The sequence below is a fragment of the Epinephelus lanceolatus genome, chromosome 8 (assembly GCF_041903045.1).
Source record: "Epinephelus lanceolatus isolate andai-2023 chromosome 8, ASM4190304v1, whole genome shotgun sequence".
In the NCBI taxonomy this organism is placed as follows: domain Eukaryota; kingdom Metazoa; phylum Chordata; class Actinopteri; order Perciformes; family Serranidae; genus Epinephelus; species Epinephelus lanceolatus.
Genome location: NC_135741.1, coordinates 15,106,018 through 15,128,591, shown reverse-complemented (window position 1 = coordinate 15,128,591; position 22,574 = coordinate 15,106,018). Strand labels below are relative to the sequence as shown.

The 22,574-nt window shown below is 40.7% G+C and overlaps 1 protein-coding gene across 1 annotated transcript; it reads left to right on the top strand.

The window, feature by feature from the left end:
* The first annotated feature begins 1,113 nt into the window (after positions 1-1,113).
* col9a3 (collagen, type IX, alpha 3) lies at positions 1,114-22,493 on the top strand. Its single transcript, XM_033628669.2, has 32 exons — positions 1,114-1,309; positions 2,235-2,303; positions 3,672-3,707; positions 5,084-5,155; positions 5,345-5,398; positions 8,755-8,790; positions 9,212-9,235; positions 9,417-9,470; positions 11,479-11,532; positions 11,678-11,719; positions 11,830-11,886; positions 12,007-12,060; positions 12,468-12,521; positions 12,637-12,690; positions 12,809-12,862; positions 12,986-13,039; positions 13,117-13,170; positions 13,251-13,304; positions 13,405-13,458; positions 13,579-13,623; positions 13,715-13,768; positions 13,907-13,960; positions 15,792-15,845; positions 15,961-16,032; positions 17,258-17,293; positions 17,560-17,604; positions 18,152-18,184; positions 19,472-19,618; positions 19,718-19,772; positions 19,865-20,047; positions 20,553-20,630; positions 21,340-22,493. Exons 1-32 carry the CDS (start codon positions 1,244-1,246, stop codon positions 21,522-21,524), a joined length of 2,037 nt encoding a protein of 678 aa, XP_033484560.1. The 5' UTR covers positions 1,114-1,243; the 3' UTR covers positions 21,525-22,493.
* The last annotated feature ends 81 nt before the right edge of the window (positions 22,494-22,574 follow it).

The following is a 22,574-nucleotide window of genomic DNA, read 5'->3' as shown; positions in this document are numbered from 1 at the left end:
CAGGACTGTTACTTTTAACAAAGTATTTCTACACTGTGGTGTTGCTACTTACACTTGGGTAAAAGATCGGACTCTTTAGCGGACACAAACAAGACGCTAGATGTCATCAGCTTGGGCTTTAGGAAATTGCGATTTCTCAGTATCTTTTGTGATATTTTACAGACCAAACTGTCTATAACAGAGGCAGCAATCTGTGGTGAGCACTTACAGCACTACATGATTTTGCCAAGTAGGATATAACCCTGGAATCAACCAATCACAGCAAATGCACCAATCAAAAATGCACTGCCCAGGCTCCATAGTAACAGTTCTAACAGCAAAAGATCACTGCGGCACATATGAAAGCAGTGAGCATTACTAGGGATTCCCTACTTCCAGTCACGGTTGCCATGTTGTGAAATAGGCCTATTCTTCTGTCCTTCTTTTCTCCTTCTGAGCTAGGCCACTTTTCCAAATTGAAGTTGGTACAATTGAACAAAATCCTCAGAAACACTGAACGAAATCCTTATGAGCTACTGCAGGGTCGGTGAGTTGGTTTGCTAACTAGGTTGGCTATGCAAACAAGTAAGCTTGGCAACAGGCTAGATTATTGTTTACATATAAATATTAAGGATAATAAAATTTTTCAGTTGGAAATGCCTGCGATCAACACATTTTCAAGTGCAGCATGCACTTGGCAAGGATGGCCAATGAAGACTTGCTGTTGCATTGCATTGTGGGAAATGTAGGATAAAGTATTTTTGGAGCTTGACCCACACAGCTCAGGATGTCTTGGCCTCCATGCTTAAATTTTGACCATCCTTTTTTGAATGTGTCTTTTGAGAGTCTCCAAATTTCACCCTTCAGACCTCTACAGTTTTTCTGCCTTGCACATATGGAGGATCTGTGTTGTAGGTCAGTCTCTAATTAGTCAAAGCAGCACCCCCGCATAATTTTAACGTTTTTAGCTCTGCCCACTTACTTGGTATCCCAAATCATCTCCCCTCAGCTGGCTGCCTCCCTCCCTCCTCCTCCTCCTCCTCACCCCCCTCACCCTGTGTGCAGAGCGCCACACTGAGCTCAGCCCCTTCGGCTGGAGGCTCGGGTTTATCTGGGACCAAAGAGAAAGCCATTCAGGAGCTGCGCGCCGTGTCGTCAAGGAAGGCTCCGTGTCGGACGCTGGGGGGGACTGAGAGAGGACCGGGAACCGGGGATTTGACCTTTTCCGCATAAAGTCGGGTTTGTGAGGGCGAGCGGAGGAGCCATGACGGTGTTCTCTGCGCTTTGGGTGCTCTTACTGTGCCAGCTTTTGACATCATCCTCAGCCCAGGTAAGAGTTACCGAGCGCCGCATCCCTCCTGTCTCGGAGCCGCCTGCAGCATGTAATGGTGATGTGGGGTTTACTGGGTTTTAGCGTTTCATGCGCTATTGCAGAAAGTTAATGCACCTGCAGGTCCACCTAGTGATGGTAAAGGCAGTGCTTTGTGTTAACGGTGATGATGATGATGACAGTCGCTCTCTGTTACAGCTGCTTTATCCCTGACCTGCTGTCCAGCCAAAAACCTGACGCTTTTTCTGATATTTTAAACCAAAGTGCTCTTAAATTCTTCTCCTAAAATTATTTATAACTGAGCGCAGGTTGTGTTTTGTCTCTCTGGCCCTGTAGTCCTATTTTTACTCTCTCATATCAGCCTAATTGTATGCAGGTGGCTGCGCCTTTCGCACTGTTTGGTGAAGTTGGGGTTATGTTTTCCCCTGAACCTGTGGAATGCGCGGATTGGAGATCAGTGCCACAGCGCACAATGCCACCTCTGTTCATTCAGGCTCCCTGGAGCTGGAGCTCGTTTGGAAATCCTTAGTGAATTAACTTTATTTTGTTTAAATGAACTTCTTATTTATTTTTGTTTTCATATGAATCTAGTTCAGCCGTCCTCTTGTGCGTAATGGGAGATTTAAACCGTCTTTACGCACGCCTTTTTGCACCATTTCATGGAGCTGCAGCTGAATTTTAATTTATGTCTTTGAATTACACCTTTAGAATTGTTTGATTTGATTAAATTTGTGCAGAGTATTTTTAAAAATAATTTTCTATTGATGCCAAAATATATCAAACATTTGTCATCACTCTGTTTTATTTAGTTCATGTCAAACCACAGCCTACTTGTGTGTACAATATTTGTGGTGTTGAGAGAGCAAAGGACGGATAATGTGTCTCATAGAAAAATTCCTGATTCTGATTTTATGTTACATTGCAGAGGCCGGGCCCCAGAGGCTCTCCTGGGCCTCAAGGACCCCCAGGGCCACCGGGGAGGGATGGCACTGATGTGAGTTAACCAAACACCCAACAGCTTCTTTTTACTTAAACCAACATGCCTTCTGACTTTTGCCTGTTTTAGATTTAACCAACTCTAGAAAAATATGTTAGCACCTCATTTGAATGGGGGTTTATTTTCTGTAAGCAACTTATTATCCTTATCTTTTAAGATAAATTTGGTGATAAGTTACAGATCACTAGCACCAAAATTAGAATAATATTTTTAAACTGACCCCATGGTGTTTGTATTTATTGTTTGGTCGATGGCTTCACATTTTTTCATGTGGTCCAAAATTGAATTTCAGCTCAAGTATCGTTGGTAGAAAGTGTTTTCTTTGTGCATAAATGCGGCTGAAATGTTTCTAGATGTCAGTTTTTATTGCAGTGACTCCTCCCAAAGCTCCTCCTACAAGTATGAAGTGATGATCAAGGATGTCAGGGAGGCAGGGTTTAAGTTTCTGTCGACTAAATGAAATTCTGTGGCCTCAAAATGATCAGAAAAACTGTCTGATTAATTATTCTTTACTCCCAAAGTCGTCATCTTTATTTAATCATATTAACTCATACAGTTTAATGTCAGTCAGCCTGATATGTGTGGATTTGCATCCTTGTATCTTGTCAATACATGTGAACAATTCCAACAACAATCCACTGAAATTTAAGCCACCAGACTCCTCACTGTTTAAAGGGATTTGTTGGCATGTAGGATATGATGTTATGGTTAAAAAAATTAGAGGAAAATGATGTGATGAGACTTTATTTTCACATATTCTAAGAGGAAATTGGATTATAGAGGAGCCAAGTACAAAGAAAAACTTTGTTAACAAAGTAAACCCCTTTATATCCTTCTCTTTATGTCTCTGATTTTTGTCAAACTTTTTGGTTATATACAAAAAAACATTGTTAATGTTGCACAGCCATGTCAAGAAATCTTTAGTTGTGATTATTTTTGGGACTCCAGTAAAGTTTAGGCACACAGAGGGCCCATTCATACATTCCCCAACCCTGTGAGACCATCTAGAGTTTCACCTCACACCTCCTCCCTGCACCTTCAGCCCCCCCTGTACAAACCAAACTGAAGCTTTCATCATGTGACCAGTCAGTCAGTCACTCGGCATCGGGCCGGTTTAGGAGTGTTTGTTCTTCCCCCAGCTCACTGCAGAAGCTAAACAGCATATTCTATACACTAAACTGTGGACTCACTGTAACAGTCATTTCAGTACTTCTGTTGTTGGTATTACACCAGGTTATTGGAGGATGTGAATCAAGAACTCAAGAACTGTGTAGTCACTGGAAGTATTTGTGTGGTCGCGTACAACAAATGAATTAAATACACATTTTTGTGTGGCTATATTATTTTTTTTGTTCTCATTAACAGGGCAAAACTGGACCTGCTGGGCTGCCAGGGAAACCAGTAAGTTTATTTAGCTTTTTTTTTTTTTTTACTGTGTATTTATTTATTGTATCTTGCCTTTTATTTTTCACCGATGCTTCTTGTTTTTGCACTATCCCCTTTGCTGCTGTGACACTGCAAATTTCCCCTCTGTGGGGCTAATTAAAGATTATCTTGTGTTATCTTTCCAACAACTCATATCAGTTTACTTAGGGACTGTATGAAAATTATTGGGGTGGTGATGAACATCTTTTTTTTTTTCTCATGTTCTTCTTTGAACCCTCCTCTCGATTTAGACGCAGCATTTCAACATAATATAACAGTGCCAATTTAAACCTTAAAATCTTGATCAAACTTCTCAGAGTGGTGCAGGAATGAGTCCTAAAACCTGAAAAAGAGTTAGCATTTTAGCACTCTCAGTTCCCTTGTCTTAAAGTCAGTGGGTTTTTTGAATGGGTCCGTGGTTAACACAAGCTGAAGATACTTTCACATTTTGTACGACAAAAATACGTCAGTAAATACCCCACTTGTGAATTTTGAAGCTTTTATGCGTCTTAAAAAAGGCGGTTGCTAACATGTGGCTAAATGAGGCTACAGAACATCATCACACCAAATGGGGCTTTTCAGCCTTGTTGTGGTGGCAGCGTTTAAGTCATACAACTATGGTGTGGTTCTTTTTTTTCTGCAGTAATCCAAAAATCCAATGGAAAAATCGCAGTCTTTTCAACAAGGGAATCAGGGCAGCGCTAACTTCTATGTTGGCTGCCAAAGAAACATCATCCCTGCACCACCATTGTACACATGAATAAAATCCTGAGACATAACTATTGTCTTTGGCAGTGAAAATTGACTGTATTCCAAAGGACATCTGAAATAAAATGTAAATTTAAGACAAAAAAACCAAAACCATCCCCTGCCCTCTCTCCAAAGATGTCAGATTACCCTGCCTTCAATCAGAAGTAATATTACAATACCCCCTGTCTTTTCTGCCCCCCCTCTCCCAGCCTAATAATTTTGTACAGTCCATAATATGACCCCAAATCACAACTTTGCATCAAAGGGCTTCACAGTCTGTATGGCATAAAACAGCCTCTATCCTAAACCCTCCGTCAGATAGGGAAAAACTCGCAGCAAGTGTTTTTTTGTTTGTTTGTTATATATATATATATATATATATATATATATATATATATATATATATATATATATATATATATATATATATATATATATATACATATACATATACATATACATATATATATATATATATATATATATATATATATATATATATATATACACACACTACATTTCATAATGTTCATATAAAAGAAGTAGAAATCAGCTGGCTGTAAAACTGATTTCTTGTGCATCTCATGAATCTGTCTGTGTAGGGTCCCAAAGGAAAAGCAGGAATACCAGGGGTAGCAGGGAAACCAGGCCTGCCAGGACTTCCAGGGGTGGACGTAAGTGTCCAACAAACACACACAGACAATTCTTATACCAACAACTCCTTTGTCTTTGTCAAGTAATTTCAGGAGCCTCAACAGAGCGTGGTGTCTGCCATGAAACTGAAATGATTATCGATAGATGTTTAAAATAACAGCACAGCATGAAGCGATGGTGTATGACAGAGTTATGTGCTTCCTCTTCAGGGTTTGACAGGTCCTGATGGTCCTGCTGGGAAGGACGGACCCGCAGGGGAAGCAGTAAGTGTGTCTTTTGATCTTTCTGGGATGCCGAGGATACGCTTAAAGATGCGCCCAGTTGAGTTTTACGAGCTTATCTACTTCAAACTGCCTCTCATTAATCAACCACTCAAAGTCAGCTGCTACTGAGACACATGCATGTACACAGAAATGCTGCATGTTGATTGGGTGCTGTTATATGAAGATCTCTAGGAGGGTCTAACAGGGACAAGGCCCGTGTTTCCTCTGTCAGTATGGATTCGTCTAGCCGGCTCACCCACTTGGTGGGAATATTTTTAATGAGGGATCAGAATCGGATTTATTTCTTGCTGCTTCTCTAATCCGGCCCGGAATGCACACTGTTTCCCACCAACCTGTGAGACTGTAGGGGATGATGGTCTGTTGCCCCGATCCTGAGGGAAGCAGGTATTATCCTGAGAGACACAGGAGAAGACAGATTTACAGCATAAACATCTGCACCTCTGCAGCTGATGATTAAACACTTTTATTCTCACACTGAATATAAGATATGAAAGATTATAGAACGAGGGACCTCTGCTGTAGGGCTGCAAACTCACTGTCGAGACAGACAAACTCCCCCCGGCAAGTCTACTAATTAGCCAACCTAATGAGGAAGGTTGCATCAACCGGTGTCCCTAATTACTTAGATTACTACACTGTCATGGCTGCTTCATAGTGCTGAAGAGTTGTGCAAAGACAAACAGGATCAAACTGGTGACAGAGCAGAAGCTACTGGCTCACTGACTGTTCATTTTCACAACACAAGTGACTTCACTCCAGTTTCAGGCATGTCTGCTCATTTCAATATTTACAGGCATTTTTGTGTTTGTTTATTATTTGTGTAGCAGTACACTTTGTTGTCTAGTTTGCGCACTGAGGAATGCAGTGAATAAGTAACATCACAGTGTTAGGATTGTTTTTTTTACCCTCTGACCCCTCAGACAACACAAATACAGCTGTGAAGGAGATAAACACAGAGTTAGAGAGGAGGAGAAATGATCATGGGGGGTTAGTAGGGAAAGAAGAAACTGCTCCACAGGAAACCACAATTTGATTGTTTATTTGTGGAACTAGTTTGTAGTAGTGATGTTTTTTTACTGACAGAAATGATGGATGGAACATGTCACCTGGTCTCACTCCCAACTCGTCAAACACCGACTTTAGTGGTGATATCAGACACACCGGCCGGCAACATTTGTTGTCATTCCAAGCAATTGCCATAGTATATAAAGCAAGAAAGTCAAACAAACTTCAGACTTTCACCTGGGAGACTGCTGTTCATGTCCTGTGTGAAACCAAAAGTCAGTTGAGTTATTTTAATAACAACATAATGTGCTAGTATGTGTAGCATGCTATGCTCGTGATGTGTGTCACTTGACGTTACATTACACTAAGTAACAAGCACTTATTTTAAGCCAAACCGTGATCTTTTTTCACTTACTTTAATTTCCTAAACCTAAATATAAACTTTTTTTTTTTAAACCACTGTTTGACATCTATTTTGAGAAGAGACTGTAAGCGGAAACTGTACATCTCCTGTGAAAAGTTTCTTTTGAAAAGACACAATGCATGTACAGAGCGTAAATTGACATGCTTTGCCTGAACCTTGGAGGGTTAACTAGAGCGCCATAGTTTGAGGATTAGGACCACTGACCAAGTGTTGGTGTTTGATGAGTTGGTAGTGAGAGTGTGTTGAACATGAAAATGAAACTGAAGTTAATGAAGGAAAAAGGAAGCCATGCATGGAACAAGTATCTCAGAACAAATTATTGTTGTTTCCTCCACAGACAAAACCAAATTTATAACTTGTTTTGGGATTGTGCAGATAATCAAATTACACATGCATTCAGTGTAATTGCTTACGATTTAAAAAAAAAAAAAAAAAAAAACATGATTGTTTTAATTGATCGCAATAATTGCCAAGGTCCAGACATTTTCTCTTCTCAGTAACTTTACGTTAAAAAACAAACAAACAAGTTTTCTGTTTTTCACGCATTGTAAAATGGTATTATGTTTGGCCCTGCTGTCGCTTTCTGCTTTCCTTAGAGCTGAGAAACTTTTCCACAAAGTTTCCATAGTTACTTGCTTTTCATTAATACATTTTTTGTGGCATATTTGCCTTCATTAATCACCAACAATAGAGATAGAGAGGAAACACTGACACCACTAAGCTTTACTGAACAAAGTTTGATTTGCCAAAGAATATATTTGATACCAACATCTATCTCCAGCACTGATTGCCTTACACTGAGACAACTTTTAACCTTTTTGACGGCCTTTATAGAGTATAAAAGAAAATCATATATAGCAGTGACACTCCTTTTTCCTTACTGTGTCTCGCTGGACCGTGACTAGAAATTGTGTCGGGCACCACACGCACAAATACACAAAGCCTTTGAACAGGGATACTCAACGTGCTTTGCCTGGGGGCCACTTTTGCAAATTGACAGGAGGTCAGAGGCCAATTAATACATAAACATTAATAATTAATATATAAATAATTAGCCTCCTGGACTTCTGTCTGCTTTATAGACCAGCTCTAATTGTATGCCTTTTTATTCACTTATTAAAAAAAAACAAAAAAACAATTCCTATTATTAATCACTTGCGAATAACAAAATGGTCGACAGGCCATCTGGCACCCTATCACGGACTTTAAATTGAGTATCACTGCCTTATTATAACCACCTTTACAAAAACTAAAAGGATCTGTTGAATGGGCAGCCTTTTAGCTAAAACCAAGGAGAATAAAAAAAAACAACTTTCTCAAACAAATTTAAATGTTAATATGGTTTGAATTGCACACAGTAAACACTGGCACCCTGTAGTTTGTGCAAAATAAATTTTTCATCTATGCATGCAGCTCAAATTTCAGTGTAGCAGGGGTCAGTATTGCTCTGGGTCCTACTCAGCACAGTCTCACACTGTTCTGTCACCTTTTTAATTGCTCACACAGACGTTTTGACAATATAAACATTCTTCTTACTCTTTGCTCCTCCGCTGCCCGGTGACTCCTGGAGGGCATGTCGTCCAGTTTCTTAAATTAAACTCAAAGTACAATTATCCCAGAGATGTGGACAGCTGTTCTGCTCTGGCTCCAGTGTGTGGTCTTTCAGTCCAGCATGGTACTGCATAAGAAGAGGGAGTGTAATTAGCCAATAGGTAACACTTGTGTTAATTAGATCCCTGGCACTGCTCCCACAAACCACTCCTACCAATCTCTCCTCTGCAGCTGAGCCCGAGCCACACCCTCCACCACATTCAGGTTCTGTCTGCAGATATATGCACCCAAACTGAGGAACTGATGTCATCATTGCCCAAAGACTGACTGTGGCATTTTGTCTTGCTCTCCACAGGGTGACGCTGGACCTCCGGGACCACCTGGACCTCCTGTAAGTACCCCCACCTACTGTGTAACACAGTAGTCATAACCATTTCACTCTGACCGCTGAACTAAAGGCAGTTTGTCCTTTTCAGACTGCTCTGGACAATTTCATGCTAAGAGAATCAAAGTCTATGATTCTGCTCCTGTAAAGTCGAGGCTGTAACTCAGCTCTAATCGGACTCAGGTAGCCTTCAGCTAACATAAAGATAATGAGGACACCTCAGAGAGTGTCGCATATTGTCACAGAGACACTCAGATTATAGTTCGCTTTGATATAACTGGACTACAAAAGTGCACTTCCACCTCACAGCAACAACCTGGGACAAACTTTCAGAGCAGATTGAATGCAGTGGATATTGATATTGTGAGGAAATCTAATCACCCCCTTGGTGTTTGTGACTTAATTTGCCTTCCTGTGTCTTCCGTAGGGCAGAGGGAGACCAGGAGCTGCAGTGAGTACACACAACTGTCTCTCTATATCTCTCTTATCTGCAGAAAGACAGAGACTGTGATGTATTTGTATCATTTTCTAAAATACTCTTGCACGTGTTACATCATATTGTAGCCCTGATTGTGTGAAACATCTACACACGTACTCTGATGTCTTGCACACACGTTGTCTTTCGTTTCCAGGGACTACCTGGAACTAACGGGTTGCCAGGCGGAGACGGACCCCAGGGTCCAGCGGTGAGTATCTGTCTGATCTCTTCTATTAGACTTGTTGTCATGTCGTCCTCATGGAGGAGTCACGTCCTCTGATTCAGAATGAGATAATCAAATTATACTTTATCTGTTCTATCTTTGATTCAATACCCAATGAGCCACAGACACTTAAAGGAATACTTAACCCCCCGAATAACCATTTGCATATCAATTACTCATCCTGTGTCACGTTGAATTTTTGAAGAAAACTGTGTTTTGCCTGCGTGCCTCCAGGGTGAATGACGGATCCAGAAACAGAGATAATGCTTGATGAACTGAAGTCATAGGGGGCATGTGATTAAAACAGAGTTACTTTTACAAATTCAACGTAACACAGAGTGAGTAATTAATATACTACTAAGTATTCCTTTAATTTATTAGGTGAATAGGGAATGGCAGCAAACATCATACACAAGCCTCTGCAGCAGAAATGTTAAAACTGATACTGACTGAGATCCAGCTGTTTTTTTTTTTAACTCACAGTTCTGCTGGACTCGAGCAGCCCAAAATTGGCCTAAATTTCTATATAACATAGCAGGAGCAGGAGGATAAGAATAACCACTGGAGAGGAAGGACACTTCAGTCTGTGAACTGGCCTAGTGTTTCTACTGGGTCACACTTTATTTGGATGATCTAACACTCATACACAATAAATGTGTCAATAAAAGCTCACTCGGTTGCAGAGGAAACTACAGTATTGGTAGCAGCAGTGTGAAGTAATTTTGTTGTCTGGGTCAGAAATCATCTTAAGGTTGAGGTCTAGTTTGCATTAAAAATAAAGTTTGGGTCAGTGTTAGGATTGTTGTCAGGGTTACCGTCATCTACAGAGATGCAGCAAGGAGTCAAATGAACATCTACTCTTAAGACCTTTAAGTGAGTTATAATTTGAGTAGGGATGTTACTAAAGACTAATTTCCCTAAAATCAGTCTGATTTGAAGAAAACAATTTAGAAAACAGGCAAAATTGAGCCCAATTTTATCCATAAACTTAAACACTGTTCAAGGAAATATTGTGTATATTATAGAGGTATTTAAAAATATTAATCACATTTGCAATAACCAAACTGTATTTTAAATGTTGCTGAAATGTGAGGCACTTTGAGGAAAAGTTAGAGTAAGAGTAAAAGTTGACATGTAACATTTATTTAAAACACTATTCCTTAGAAAATTAAATCATAAGAAAATGTGCCTAATTATTATTATTCTACTTGTTTTTTAAGACATAAAAAATACTCTTGCATGGAATAATAATTTGTGTCTGATGTGGTTTTTCTACAAAAAGTTCAATTACTGTTAGCTTTTCTTCTACTCCCTGAATCTATTAATATGCTAAGAAGATGTAGGGAGTAGAAGAAAAGCTAACAATGCAGTGTGCCGGAGATTTCACATTTCCACTTCACAATTACAACATAGAAGTTGCACACTGGACCACGGCTTGCCTCCAAACTAGTTACGGTGTCACTAAACCATGTGTGGAGGTGTTATGCTGTGTTCACGTGGAATCAGGGAGATGGCAGGCAGACAATACCTTCTGGACAGCACAGGAAAAACAACATGATTGCAGGACGGTAAAAGGAAACGTGCAGGACGATATGTTGCAATGGTGATGCCGTACTGTTTACAAAGAATGTAATAAAACATAACAAATAAAATAAATTTGTGATGATGCCCTCATTTTATTTTACTGCTCTGCTCTCGTCCACTAAAATGATGTCCAGTTTGCCATCTTCCGTCTCCCTGATTCCATGTGACTGCAATATCAAACTCAGATTTACGGTGAGCTCAAAGAAACTTTGTAAAGCCATCACATTTCTTTGAGTGGAAGGCCGCTTAAAATGTCACTCTACAATCACAACTGATTGTAATAACTGTGCTAAGATGACTTCACTCAGCTGAGATGTTACAGATTGAATTGAATTTTGAAACACTCAATAAAAATTCATCACTTAAATCAATGCTGAGGATGCGACTAACCTTGGTGCTTTATTCTCAGGGTGCTGAGGGTCTTCCAGGACTTCCGGGACCTCCTGGCCCTGATGGACCACCAGTAAGTGCTGTTATCATTATCCATGTGATGACTGGTGCTGCTGGTACATTACCGTCACATACTGTACATTTCCACTGCCACCCAGTGGATCTCTCGTTAAATGCCTTCATACAACATCCTGTGTCGTCTTTTCTCCTTCTGTCAGGGTCTTCCTGGTACTCTTCATGATCTTTCTGGTGACCTTCTGGTAAGTTTTCAATTATGCACCTGTGAGAGCAGGGTAATGACAGTAAACTGATGTGCCCCCTGCGTACAATGGGTGCAGAGTCCTCAGTGTGTTGCCTGTGTCCTCTGCAGTGTCCTGCCATCTGCCCCCCTGGTCCCTCTGGTGCTACTGGGATGCCAGGATTCAAGGTAAAGACAAATTTTGTGGGAAAATACACAACTCATGTCACCCTGCACCCTCACAACACATCTCCTCATGCACACTCACCATGTCTGTATTCAATTCTGTGTATTTTCTGGCTCATGTAGGGTCACACCGGGCATAAAGGAGACAAGGGAGAGCCTGGAAAAAATGGAGAGAAGGTGAGTTTATTATGTGGCATACAGATTTTGTCTGCTGTCTTAGAACTTAGTATGTACAAAATATTGGTTTTATTGAGACAGCTGCTTGTCTTTCTGTAATTTAGTTTTTTGTTACCATCTTAGGGGCGTAGATTTCATTTAAACATTGGGGGGTACACTCATGAACCGTGGAATTTGAGGGTCCTCCACCAGAAAACTTTAAGCGGCAAACAATTTCCTGGATTCCTGGTGATTTTTTATGCACCAATTTATGGTGTTTCATGGTCATCGAAAAAAAGTCCTTTGCTACTTTAATGCTTTTATTTGGAGGGACAAATGCACACGTTCTAATTATCAAGGGGGACATATGTCCTGCAACCCTCCTGAAATCTACACCTGTAGTCTTAGGTGTCCTGTTCTCTCTCTAGGGTGACGCTGGTCCACCTGGCCCACCCGGTATCCCTGGCACTGTGGGTCTGCAGGTGAGTTACATGCATACTTAAATAACTTTTGTCTGTTAACATATTTATTAAAGCTTACCCAGGCAAAATCCTGAATGTTTAAGTGCCTTCCCAACACTCTGCTGTTGTGTTTCAGGGCCCACGTGGTCTCAGAGGTTTGCAAGGCCCAATGGGATCTGTAGGAGACAGAGTAAGCAACTTTTAGATTAAGACCACTCATTCCTTGCTCAGCTTCTTATCTCTCACGATGCAGACATTTTAATTTGTGTACTCACAGTTGATTTCCTTTGACCTTCCTTTGTCTCTAGGGCCTGCCCGGTTTCAGAGGCAAACCTGGCATCGCCGGCATCATCGGAAAGACAGTGAGTCTCTCCTTGTTTGTAACACGCTTGATATAATAACAGCGTTTAGTAGTCGTTCACAGCTTGAATAGACGGCTGGTCCCATCAATGAATAGCTGTGTGTTTTTCATCTGATGTCTCCAGGGTGATCCGGGAGAAAAAGGACCACAGGGATTCAGAGGACCCAAGGGAGAAATTGTAAGTAAAAGACTTAGATTTGTGACAATTAGTTTCACAGGTATGTATAAATTACACCCTAATGTGTCTTTAAACAGGGAAAAATCGGTCCCAAAGGAGGTCCTGGAGGAGCTGGACCCAAAGGGGAGCCTGTAAGTGCACATCTGATTATAAATTTTAAATATGCATCACCTCTTAGAGCCACACGGATCATATGTGATGTCTTCTACAGGGTATTCCTGGCAGAGATGGCAAAGATGGTACACCAGGATTAGATGGCGAGAAGGTAAGATAACCCTATTCTTTTCTGCACACCCTGGGCTCAGATTAGCTGCGAGTCCACAGCCTGAGAAGAGCTGATGTCACAGTGTTGTCTGTATTGATAGGGTGATGCTGGACGCCACGGAGCAGTTGGAGAGAAAGGACCGAACGGACTTCCTGTGAGTATTTCAAAATCAGCCTCCTGTATATTTGATAATAAATGATGTTATTTAAATACTTCATTACTTTGATTCTCCAATCTAAATAGTGGTCTGAACGTTTTAAATTTTCTGTTCCAGGGTCTACAAGGAAAGGCCGGTGGGAAGGGGTCTAAAGGAGAAGTTGTGAGTTTTACAAGAAAATAAAAACTGACGTTGACTTCAGATCGTCAGGTCTAGGTGGATAACTTTTATCCTCTCCCTTCTTTTCCATTAGGGTGAGCCGGGAAAGACCGGGGAGACGGGACCCTCTGGAGAGCCAGGTATTCCTGTATGTATCTGATGGGCTTTTTGGGGGAGGGTATTACTGGGTCACAGCCTCTCTGACATGTCACTTAACCCCACAAAGTTGCATCTGGGCTTGAAAATTTCCTGACTTGTCCACACCAACTTTTGTCTCCTCCATCAGGGTGACATTGGCATCCCAGGAGAGAGGGGGATAGCAGGACCCAGAGGAGTGGCTGTAAGTTTGTACTTAAATTGTAAATGAAGGCAACATGAACATGTTCTCCAATTAGAAAAGCTTCAAAGGCATCTATTACAGTTCATTTAAAGGTTCTATATAAAAGACTTTGAACATAATATGGCAGCAAATAACTATTTGCTATGTAAAGACAAAGTGGAGTACTAAAGTCCTAAGCAGCTGATGTGTAGGCAGCGCACCTAAGCTGTATGAATTTAAGAACAATCAAACATCTGGACAAGCAGACCATAGACTGTATAATATAATAGATGTACTGTAGCTACCACGACGTATCCAATTGGCTTCTGGGCTCCCATTTTGAAGCCTCAAGTTTGGCAATTTGGCTGTCGCCATCTTGTTTTTTTGGGGCGAGATATTACCAAATTTGGACGTGAGGGTGGCGTTGTGTAGGTGCAAGGGCTGGATCTGACTCACAGACTGTGGTGATACCTCTCACAGCCTGTCACTCAAAGCAGCCACGCCCTAAATCATGCAGAACTTTAAAGAGACCAAAACAGTTTCATTGTACCAGGCTGTGAACAGGTTTATTTCTGCTGTTAAGTTGGACATTTTTAAGTAGGGGTCTGTGGGAGTTGACTTGCTTCTGGAGCCAGCCTCAAGAGGCCATTGAAGGAACTGCAATTTTTGGCACTTCCATGTTGGCTTCGTTTTTCAGCCCTGGAGGTTTTCGCTTGAAGCACAGAACAGGCATTGGCACGTATATTATGCAATGTTCCTATAGTGAGTTTGTCATCATTTCACCACAGATTTCTCTGTCTACCTGTAATACGGCTGAAGGATATCTCTCCCCTGACAAAACAACTATGCTTTCTGCAAATGTGCGATGATGCCAACAACTTGCAAATGAGTGTATGCTGTCCAGCCCATTAAAAACTTAGGGAAAATTCTTAAGTCAAACTCCCTCTGTGTGTGTTGTAATCCAAGATCTTCTGTTCTTTGTTTGGTTGCCATGTCTCGCTGGCTAGTTAATCTCCGCCACTCTGCACTGAGCTCATTCAGCTGTTACCGTCGTCGTGGAAGCGCAACGCCCACCATCTGTTTCTCCCCCAGGTTAACACAGTTAGCTCTGTCAGCACTGTTGCCATTGTTAGCACTGTTAGCACCATTAGCATGGTTAGTGCTCCATGCATGGTTCAGCTCCGTCACCTCCATGGTTGTCAGAGGTGAGAGCTGTGTGTAGGCAACCCTGGCTCAGACTCTGAATGTGGTATACAGCTCCTTCACAAATAATCTTTGCCCCATTTTGAAGCCAAATAATCAGACTCTGCTGCACAGTCTGTTAAATTTACCAGATTAAGACTCAGTGTCCAAGGCTTTAAAGTGCGCTGATAACCAGTGTAGGTATTTGAATGCATCATGACTGAAAGACAAATCTTAAGAGACCACAATGCATCGCAGCATACAGCATGAAATAAAACTGGAATAGCAGGATACTACACTGCTGCCCTTTGCAGTTAATCACATTTCTACTGCGGCTGATTCAGTGGCTTGCTGAGGTGGAGTAGTAATGAAGGGCCAGTGATGAGGGCAGGTATTCATAAAGGAGGAATTCATAAACAGAGAGGTCTTTGTTTTTCACATCAGACCCCGTGGAAAGGAAAAAGAGATAAAACAGCAAAGGAATTAACTCACTTCTCTCGCACACTGCACTGCATAATGAATCATACTTCACACAACCATCAGGCCTACTTTTGTTTTAGTTCTGCTTCTCTGAACTGTGCAAAAAAGGAGAGCCTCATTAATATCCAGTTTGTTGTACTGGTGTATGCTCTTTCTAGTAGGGTTACATGACAGTCTCTGTTTCCAACAGGGAGGCATTGGACCAGTGGGCAACTCCGGGCCTCAGGGAGTAAAAGGCTTTCAGGTCAGTTGCATAGCATCTCTTGTCATTACCTTTTTTTTCCTTAATTAGAAATGAACTCACTGACTGTGTGTGTGTGTGGATGTGTGTGTGTGTGTGTGTGTGTCATGTACTGCAGGGGGTAAAAGGAGCCTTGGGGGATCCAGGTCTTCCAGGTCCAACAGGAATCCGTGGGGAGTTTGGTGAAAGGGTGAGTTTGACGTGTGTGATGATATGAAATGTGTCACCGGGCTTAAAGTCATCCACTGTGATCCATGATACAGGCTGGGTCTATATTTACATTGACAGTATGATGCACAGCGCTGCAGGTTTATTCCAATAAAATTATATACTCTCTCTGTTATTATTGAATAATCTAATAATTTTTTTCTTGATTTATATATTACTCATTTAGCCTACAAAATGTCAGCAAATAGCAAAGTCTTTAATCTGTCATGGAAGACAAGAAAATATTCAGATTTTAGAGGCTGGAAGAAGAAAATTTGGACATTTTTTTCCCTTTCAAACATTTAATCAATTATTGAAATTGTTGATTAATTATATGTCATTTGACTAATCAATTCGTTCCAGCTCTCTAATTCAGTATTTAAGAACAGCAAAAGCAGGTAAAAGCCCCCCAAAACTCCAGACATCTTAATTAAGTGCTACTCCTTTAGATTCAAACATGAAACTTTCACACACATCACTGCACAAACCCAGACAGAGAGGCATCAACAGGTTTCAGACACTTAAATTTAATGCCTTTTAAGACTTTTTCAAGATAATATTTAACCAAATTTAAGACTGACCTTTGGATTTTTTCTTATTCGAGCATACATGCAAGTCTAAACGTAATATGTAGTCCTGTGGATAGGTAGGTTTTATGTAGAAGTATGGTTATTAGAGTGAGTTAGGTTAATCTACATTTTGTCAATAGGTATAAAATAAAAAGACAGTATTAGGCTCAGAAAGAGCTTGACTCATTTTGACAAAAGGAAGTTAAAAGTTGGATAAATGAAATTAGATAAAATGTTTGTGGCAATTAAGACCTCACAAATTCAAATTTAATACTATTTCATGACTTTTAATGCTTAATATTTATAAAAGAAAAAAAAAAGACATTTCAATATTTTTAAGGACCTGCAGACACCCTAAGAGATATGTAACTATGTAGGCACTGTATGTCAATGTGCAGGTCATCCCACCTTAGTCTTGGTGGTATAAACTCAAACTGCAGCCAGGAGAGAGCTCAGACACAAAAAGGCCTCCTGTTCAGAATGTGAGCGCAGAACAAAGCCGGTCTTTATATCGCTCCTGGTTCCCCTCGACCAGCCCACCTCACTTCCCCTCATCCCCCTTCTTTCTGCCACAGCTGGCCTTCCACAAATATCTCTACATGGCCCTCATTTATTCTGTCTCTCTTTTCAACCCTAAAGGGTCCAGTTGGAGCTTCTGGAGCTAAAGGAGACATGGTAAATATTTCTTTAAGTCACAGTGGAAGCCTGAATACAGATCTCCACTGAATGTCCTGTGATAGTCTTCATCAAGCCTTTTGAAGGCTGTAATAGAGAATTAAATATGTTTAGTGCTTTCAGTTTTTTCTCTCATGTATGATTCCGAAACTGTTTTATCAGCCTGAGAGATTGTAGACTTTTCTTAGTTGAGTATCATTGTTAAAAACATACAGAAAGACTATGACATTTAATCAAATAATGGAGATCTCCTGTCATCTCTGTAGGGTGTGGCAGGAAGTGACGGTCTGCCAGGAGAGAACGGAGAACCTGTGAGTATTTTCTTAATTGTCACTGTTGGATCAGGATCCAAACACACTCAGTATTAGTGACCCAGAGACTCATTACGTTGACAGCAGTAATTAACTCTACCATTGTTCCAGAACTCTGCTGACACAGACGAAAAGAAGTGAACACACTACACTTTGTTTTAAAGTCTTTACACTGGTTGTCCATCTAAAATAATAGCACTTGTCTATAAAGCATCAGCCTATCTATCTGCCTCTTCAGGTCCACTGGCACAAGTTTTTTAAGTTGCTTTCAGTTTTTCTGCTGCCTAAGAATCTGAGAGCATCTGAACATGTTGATATTGTGGCTTTTTATTTGGCTGTTTTATTGCCGTTCTTTAAACTAGTCATTGTATCTATGTTATAATGTCTCGTCTCCTTTATTGGCTTTATATATGTCTTTTATCTTTAAATCTTCAGATTGAGGAAAACCTTTATGAAAGGTTCTTTACAAATACATTTAGAGTGATTAAGTGTGTAATATTCTGTAATGTCAAATCACTTTTAACTAAACATGTGCCCTTGGTTTCAGGGTCCTTTCGGCCCAGTTGGACAAAAAGGAGAGGTGAGCTTTGTCAATGTTTTCGTTCATATTTTGTCACTTGTGTGCCCTCTGATACTTTTGCAGTGACGATGTTTACATGCACACTAATATCCTGCTATTATTCAGAATATGTAATAATCCGAATTCCTAATAAAGCCTTATTCCAATTTTAGTATTTTGTGATAAAGTCATGTGGGATATGCCGGTATTTGTCATGTTTTAAGAGCATTCTTCGGACATGTATTCAGCACATTCAGAATATGCGTTTAAAATTAGGTTTTACTGCAGTTTATGACACACGACCCCTTGCCTGTTTACGGTCAGCTCTGTGCGTTGTACTCAAACCAACTCACAAACAGTTTGCAAGGCTGTGGGGTAGAGATGTATCGCTAAAAGAAAAGCCCACATTTCTGGTTGGAACGAGAAACCTCCTTTAAACATTATGAAAGACATGGATATCAGCAGGTGCAAATATTGCAATGGCGACCTTCTCAATAAGGTGGTTGAAGGAATAAAAGAGGGATGCTGTGTTCCCATGGTAGAACAAGAAAACTTGTTTTGATGTGAGAAATGATGTTAATAGAAGTATGCACGGCTGCATGTTAACACAAATAGCTTTGACATCATCACAAAACATGAATTTTGTCTTTTTTTAAGAGGAAAAACCAGAATATTTAGTGCATGTACACGTTTCACATCTCTAAATGGACTCACTCCCTTCGAACCAGTTTTCTAGACACGGTAGATGTCCTTCTATTAACACAAAATATAGCCAGATCAGATGTTGTGTGTGGGTGTAATTAGCAGCACACGTTGGTTTCCAGACTCCCTCTGTGTCTGCTCCCTCAGTAAACATTAAAAATGGAGCCTAGCTCCGAGCTGTTGCCCACTTGTCAGAGTCATTGCACATGATTCTGCTTCACATTCCAGGTTTAATAGGATTAATTAGAGGTAGGTATTGCTGCTTTAGCTTTATTGGCCTGTTCACTGCCACCGCCACAAGGGAGAGACGAGTTGCATTAAGCCGCAGCACAATTTATGTAATTAGAGACAGTACTGATGAGCCTTGCTCCCGTAGTCTCATTTACTGTTTGCCATGCTCGTTGGAGTAATTATCAAGCAACAAGACGCCAGATGAATCCGCCCCCGCACTGTCTCCACAGACCCAGTTTGCTCCTTGGTTGGTGTTTAGTCAATGCTCAAATCAGAGGCTTATGGATGCTTTTAGCTCCAGTTTGGAAGAAATTGATTTCTTCATTTTAGCAAAATATAACGACTTACGTAATGAATATCTCTTGTTGAGTGTAGTCTGGAAAGCGAGGTGAACTGGGACCAAAGGGCGTGACAGGTCCACAAGGAGAGCTTGGGGCAAGAGGGCCTCCAGGAAAACCAGGACTAATGGGCTTCCAAGGGGAGCAGGGTCTGCCTGGAATTGCGGGAAAGACAGGTGTACCTGTGAGTGTTATTTTAAGTCTGTAAAAAGCATATTCATTTTTCAATAAACTGCCTGAACGAGCTCACACTTAAAAAATGTCTTCTTCACTTGTGTTTTAGGGTAAACTGGCGAGTGAGCAGCACATCAGAGAGCTGTGTGGCTCGATGATCAATGGTGAGAAATCTTAATCTTCGTCTGTAATTCCCTTCAGCGTTGAATAAAGGGTAAGCTGGATAACTGACCTCCTGATGTTTTCTATCACGCAGATCAGATCGCACAGCTGGCTGCTAACCTACGAAGACCCCTGGCCCCTGGAATGGTGGGCCGCCCTGGCCCTCCTGGGCCTTCAGGAAAGCCGGGAGTTGCTGGCTCTATTGGGCATCCAGGTCCCCGTGGACCACCAGGGTACAGAGGCCTGCCAGGAGAACTCGGAGACCCCGGTCCCAGAGGTATGAAAATTACAATCAGTCTGTTCTGATCTATCAGCAGGAGCACAAAAATATGTTGATCAGTGCCTTGTCAGTTGTACAATGACATCATGTAATTATCAAAACCTGTGCTGGAAGTAGTACTCCATTACTTAGTTGATTGTTGAGTCTCATTCCAAAGTCCGGAAATACCGATAACCCTGAGATGGTAGTCAGACCGAACCACCAACCAAAACTGGCCCGTGACTGACATTTTAAACTAGCAATGTAAGCAGTACATTGCTAGTTTAAAGTATCTAACATAAACACAGTTAGTTCTGTCCAGTGGTTCTCAACCTAGTGTACAGGTAGTCATGATATGATTTTTTTTTTTTCTTTTTTTTTTTGGGGGGGGGGGGGGGGGGGTTTGTAATGAAATCATCTGATACGTTTAGAAAGGAAATCATACTCAAGTGAACTTAAATACCTGAGTAAGTAGACTTAATTCCTTTCCACCATTGATTTAAATGTTCTGTCTTTACAACAGGTGATGTTGGTGAACAAGGTGACAAGGGATCCCTTGGCAAAGCTATTGATGGGCCCATTGGAGACCAAGGATACCAAGGTATGCGGCCTTATGCAGAACACCCTAGTTAGAGGATAGAAGCTAAAGAGTTATTTACTACCAGTTTTAAAATTACTATATTGTACATATAGACTTCACTCATGGCAGACATTTTGATAAGATTAATATTAGCTGGATTCCATTCAGGTATGCCAGTGCACACATACTTGAATGGTTTACTGGCACATTTGGAATGGAGCCATCATTAATGTAAATGCAGTGGAAACCTTTTACAGTGATCACGTCTGTCCGGGTCAAATTTAACTCTATACTGTAAGCAGCTGATTGTTAAAACCATTTTTTTTCTTTTTCCCCGTTTCTCATGCAGATCACTACCTAAATGATATTTGTATAATAATGACATGAATATAAAGTTGACCATTTAGATTACTATAAGCAAATAATGTAATGTGATCACTGTGTGTGGTTTTCACTGTAGTTACAAATGTGCTTTTCCAGCTATGGCAAGTCAAAATGTGACGATATGAACATGAGAAAAGTCTACTGTGGTATCATATGTACTATCGTCATTAATATCAAATTACCATAACATTATCTGACTGTCCCACAGCAAGTTATATTTGATACAAAACTGATAGATTCATTGTGCAACTTCACAGTAGGAAATATTTTCTACTGTTAACATGAAATTCTGTTATAAGAACAGCAGTACTTTGTCTCTGGCTCATTCCCTGTATGCTATCCACAGGTCTTCCTGGAGTTCCTGGAATTGTCAAAGATGGGCGCGATGGATCTCCAGGAGATCCAGGTGAGCCTGGAGAGTCAGGCAGGGTAGGTAGGACTGGGCACCAGGGACCTCCTGGAATCTGTGACACATCAGCCTGCCAGGGAGCAGCGGCCGCTGGAAAGTCCACCAACCCCAAAAACCATTAAACATGACTTCCCGCAAGCTGATACCATCCACCCCGAGGAGGAAGGGTGATAAGTGAGGGAAGGAAGGAATGAAAGAAGAGTGATCACAAAATGTCCTCTTTATTTAAATACATGTATCACCAGATGGGAAGAGTAACATCAAACAGGTGTGATATTGTGAGAGGAACACCCGAGGAGTGACATGAATACCAGAGCAACTGAGAGACAGAAACTTCAAGATAACATCCAGAAATAAAAGTGGACAGAGGCACCGAAGTGTCCGAGAGAACAACCGCATTGCTCCAAAAATACTACAGTATCAGATAACAAGACTTGACTTACAAACAACTGGAAAATGAATGATGAGTCTTTTGTGTATAAAAACTTTGTACATGTTGTTTCCATGCCCCCATTTCCCTGGTTAACATCCTTCTGGCAGACAACGCTCTTGAATCAACAGTGAGTGTGTCTGAAGTGAATGTGCATGTATCGTGGCCCACTGATGTAAATCACAGATGTTACCTCAACATACAAGCTTACAGTGTAAAATATGGAGATAGGTGACAGAGGAGCTGTGTATGTGCTGTAAAAGGAATAAAAAACACAAATACCCAGGTGCCCAGAAATTGTGTAGATTAATGCAAAAAATTTAAAACTTTTGATAGGTTTTTTTTTTTTTACAGCTTCTTTGTTTTTGTTTTTTATTACATGTGAAGTTGATTCTCTAGATTTGAGAATAAAAGAAAATAAAACTTGTGGATGCATAAAACAGACATTGTAAAATAAATCTAAGAATCTTGGGAGCGAAGTAAATTTTTTTTCTTTTTAATCTACAATGACTACATCCACTATGTACTACCGGTGCTGTAACTATTAAATATACATGACCTTAAATACTATTTATTATTTGTGGGTGACTGTTGTATGTACAGTAAGATGCTACAGCGACATGTTGTAAGAAAGAACAAATAAAGCCACTTTTCAGTAAAACATTACTCCTCTCTACATATCAAACCAACAGGTCTGTACCTCTAATACATGCGTAACACCATGGGAGTGAAGTAATCCCAA